The sequence below is a fragment of the Punica granatum genome, chromosome 7 (genome assembly GCF_007655135.1).
Source record: "Punica granatum isolate Tunisia-2019 chromosome 7, ASM765513v2, whole genome shotgun sequence".
Classification (NCBI taxonomy): domain Eukaryota; kingdom Viridiplantae; phylum Streptophyta; class Magnoliopsida; order Myrtales; family Lythraceae; genus Punica; species Punica granatum.
Window position 1 is genome coordinate 26,556,646 of NC_045133.1, and position 4,235 is coordinate 26,560,880.

The 4,235-nt window shown below is 41.8% G+C and overlaps 1 protein-coding gene across 5 annotated transcripts; it reads right to left on the reverse strand.

Annotated features, from left to right (window-relative positions):
- Nucleotides 1-227: 227 nt before the first annotated feature.
- Nucleotides 228-3,727, reverse strand: LOC116214670 (heterogeneous nuclear ribonucleoprotein 1-like). Of its 5 annotated transcripts, none has more exons than XM_031550085.1 (5): nucleotides 3,367-3,727; nucleotides 3,055-3,167; nucleotides 2,646-2,923; nucleotides 1,255-2,452; nucleotides 228-879 (listed from the first exon to the last, which is right to left on the reverse strand). In XM_031550085.1, the coding sequence occupies exons 3-5, from the start codon at nucleotides 2,886-2,888 to the stop codon at nucleotides 875-877; spliced, it is 1,446 nt and encodes a 481-aa protein (XP_031405945.1). In that variant the 5' UTR covers nucleotides 2,889-2,923; nucleotides 3,055-3,167; nucleotides 3,367-3,727; the 3' UTR covers nucleotides 228-874. The 5 variants fall into 5 exon arrangements, with proteins under 5 accessions (XP_031405945.1, XP_031405943.1, XP_031405941.1 ...); XM_031550083.1 differs by having other exon boundaries at nucleotides 228-920; nucleotides 3,367-3,726; XM_031550081.1 differs by having other exon boundaries at nucleotides 1,237-2,452; nucleotides 3,367-3,725.
- Between the last annotated feature and the right edge of the window lie 508 nt (nucleotides 3,728-4,235).

Genomic DNA, 4,235 nt, shown 5'->3' on the forward strand with positions numbered 1-4,235 from the left:
TTGCTGATTAATACCCATCACTCATCTAACAATCAAAAAAGAATAAGCCGGCTCTCCGGGCCCTTGATAACCGAACAACCGCCAATCTAACCGTACTTCTCGAACAAGAATTGAAGACATTCCACTCTTGATAAGGTTACCATCAACTATCAATAAAGAAGGTTCAATTTGGTGTTTATTTACAAAAGTAGGAAGAAAATCGAGCGTCCAGCAGAAGAAGATGAAAGTAAAGGTATAAACCGGAACTCAAATGAATAGAGCTGCACTTCAGTATACAAGACAGTTTTAGCAGCAAGTAGAACGAAGAATGCTCTAACAAGAAATTATTTGACGGGGATCCTAGAATGCACCCCCCTTCTCGTTTTTCACACAATGTAAATTAAGCCGAATGTCTCATACAATCTGGTAACGACCGACCCCAACATACAAAGGGCGAAGAATTACAGACAAGAAATATTGATTACTGAGCATTGCCGAGAAATTACAGCAATGAAAGATACAAAACGAAAATAGAAAAGATATCCAAAAAAAAGTAATCAAAAATATTTAACACCCTATTTGACTGGTATGCCTCATGTAGATCAGATCAAACCGACCGCATGTATAAGTTGCACAAACCGAGTTATATTCCTATGAAATGCCTCGCGAGGGAAAAACAAAGAAGGAAGGAAAACATTCATTATCTGACCTCATGTAGAGTCTTTTTCTGTAACCGGTCCTGCTCTCTTGAGTATTGTGGGACCCGAAATCAAGAACTCTGTTAGAACTACATGAACAATGATTCTTGTAAAGCCGAGAAGTAGCTAAATGGCGTAGGAGTATGAATTGCACAAATCCTCTGCCCTGCTTGAACATACCCATCTTCTCCTAAGAATTACCCTGTGATTTTGCAAACAATAGTCTCTCCTAAGCAGCAATTCCTGAAGCAAGATAGTAAAAGGAAAAACGAAAAAGTAAATATAGACGAACGGCGTCGAAAGAATTAAAGATATGCATTACGAGATGACTTTGGTATAACCTATGACATTAAGGAAATGATACTATGAAATCAGAGCGTTGAATGAGATACAATCTATCAAATAAATTGCAAAGATAGGTAAACCCCGATCAGTTCAGACCAAGAATGTTAATATCCAAATATGTGTCAACTTCCGAATGCATTTACCAAGTTGTCTAATTGTCTTTACTATATTAGACTAAGCTCATCAGAAACATGCTTCGAAAGAAAAGCAGTACCTCTATTTGATTCTCTACCTGTAGAAGTATAACTTCCAACAAAGCTTCCCGAGTTTCTGCTTCCAACATCTGAACCGATGTTGCCAAGCCCATAACTAAAACTTCCTGAAGTGTTCACCTCAGGAGCAGAAGAAAGCCAATTCGAGCCACCATAGCCTGAACCTTCCCGGTACAATTCGCTATAGCTCTCCTCGAAATTGCCAGGGTTCCCAGAAAACGAGGAATTTGAGCCCACAAAACTGCCCGATGATTTCCTTCCATTTCCTTCTCCTCCAAATCCAAAAGTATTACCCCCTCCACTTCCGAACCCAGCATTCCCAGTCGGGTAGCTCAAACCAGTTCCTCCACCCTGAGAAGATTGAATAGGAGAAGGGTTCCAGTTCGATCCTGTGTTTCCAAACGAAACCCCAAAGCTTCCACCCCCAGTACTCAAGTAAGCACCGAGGTTTACTGGGCCTGCACTGTTACCGATGCTGCCATTTCCCCACAAACTTCGAAAGTTAGGGCTTAGGCCTGAATCATTCCTCCTGTTCTCCCCCTGATACCCGATAGGATTGCTAAACCTTCCTGAATTGCTATTGTAGAATGGGCTAGTGACTCTACCATATCCTAAGGTATTTACTAGGTTTGCACTGCCGGTGAAGCTCGGACCAAGGCCCTGGTCCAAATTCATTCCCATTCCATGGCCAGAGCCATTGAAAGGTGAGGAGCCACCTCGGGCCGTGGCAATGGGGTTCAAGCCACCATCCATGCGAACCCTGTATCCTCCAATTGAGGCCATATTATAACCTGGAGCATAACTATTGAGAAAATTATTGACCCTACTACTACCCAAATTGTAATTGTACCCAATGATGGGGCTCCTGCTCGGGCCCGGTGAGAGCTCCTTGGGTACGGCCCTCTTGACCTCAACCATTTTTCCATTGAGGTCGTGAAAGGTTCTGAGCAAAACTCTGTCCACTGCATCTTCTGAATCATAAGTGATGAAACCGAAACCTCTCGGCCTCTGTGTGTTGTGATCATACATTACTACTACATCTGTGATAGTACCAAACTGGTCAAAGTACTTCTTGAAGTCACTCTCGGTAACATTAGAAGCCAACCCGCCAACAAAGATCTTCTTGGTTCGTCCGGGACTGGGGGAGCCCGGGATGCTAGAGGGACCCCTGTTCAGAAGATGCTGATCTTCCCGAGGAACAGCTTTCTTCGCTTCAACCTGAACCGAAGAACCCAATGACCAAACCAATGAATCAGATTTCTTATTTTCTTTTCAGTTTTGAAAGCACAAAAATAATCACAGATTTCAAAATTTATCACCATCATAGACTTGATCACAAGTAATCCCAAATGCAAACAGAATGTTTGCTCAAAATTCACAGATGAAGCAGACACTGCTTTAAATAACTTACCGAGCGACCATCAATCATGTGCTTATCTCGGGTGACTCTCTCGGCGACCGCAGGATCTGCAAAGACCACGAAACCGAACCCCCGGGCCCTGCCGGTGACCCGATCCTTCATGATCACCGCCTCCACGACCTCCCCATAGTTCCCGAAATACTCCTTGAGCCGCTCCTCATCCGTGTCCCACGAAATCCCACCGATGAAGAGCTTCCCGAGATCTGATTCCATCTCCTCTCTGTCACCAAACATTTCACATCACCTCACGAATCCCGCAAATCGCATTTCTATAACATAATCCAATGAATCAGCTCAACAGTAATCCGATTGCAAGCGCATCAAAAAAATATCTGATACCAAAGCATTCAAAAGCAGGGCGAGGGAAATGCAGGGCAGAGCAATCAGAGATGCAAATTACCCGAAATTCCTGACAGAATCGGATGGGTGCTCCAATGGCCAAAACTGGGGTGGTGGGGTGGGCAAGAACTTTTGAAATTCTCAAGTCAGGAACATCCGATCCTACAGATACTCCTGAAGGAACCCAACACGAAAAAGGGACAACATTGAGTGCAGAATCGAAACCGGATGGATGAAAAAACAGAAAGCAGAGTATCAAAGGACAACCATGGTAAAAGCCTGAGGTCGAAGAGAAGAATCGAAGCTGATTGGAGAAACCCAAAACAAAACAAAACAAAAAACAGAAAAGCAAAAAAAAAGATTGAAAATTTACCATTTGGGAGTGAGTGGGAGGGGGTCCCAAGATGACAAATTGGGAAAAACTAAGATCTATGAATGGATTTATATAATGGGATAGCAATGGAACAAGAGGATTTGCTCTCTCTCTCTAACCCCTCTTCCTCTCTCTACCTCCCTCCCTCCCTCCCTCTGGTTCCTTTTTCTCTTTCTATGGTTATTCCCCTCTCCCTCTCATCCAAACTCTTTATCAATAGAAAAAAAAATGGAATTTTTAGCTATGGTGGTGATGAGGAGGGGGAGAGAGAGAGAGATAATATTATATAGAGAGAGAAAGAGAGAGGGGGGGTTGGAGGGGGTTGCTGGCAATCCTCTGGTGTTGAGAATATTTGGAGGAGTCTAAAGAGAGAGAGAGGCGACAATGGAAGATGATGTTTTTCTTCATTTTCCTTTCCCCCCTCTCTCTTCTTTTTTGATTTTTTTTAATTTCCTTTTTCATTTTCCATGCCTTACTAAAATTGAAAAAAAATTTACAAAAGAGCTGGTAATACCTTTTATTATTATTATTTTTTAAAATTTTGGCCCCTTGGGTTTTTGAATAAGTATGGAAAATAATATGAAGGAGGGGGGCATGGGATGGGATGACTCTTGGATCATGATCCATGGACCAATATGGCTAATTTCTTCTTGGGCTGTGATTTTCTTGGAAAAAGTGGATAATTTTGTATTTTATTTAAAATTTAGTTAATAACATAAAATTATCATCTAATTACAATTCATGAGGCTGCTCTACCTCATGGGTCGCATACCATTTATCTTGACTTATGCTTCTGGTTAAATGATATGAGATGTTCTTACTAAAATAAGATGATAAAGGAATGAATAGTAATTTTCATAAAAAAAAAA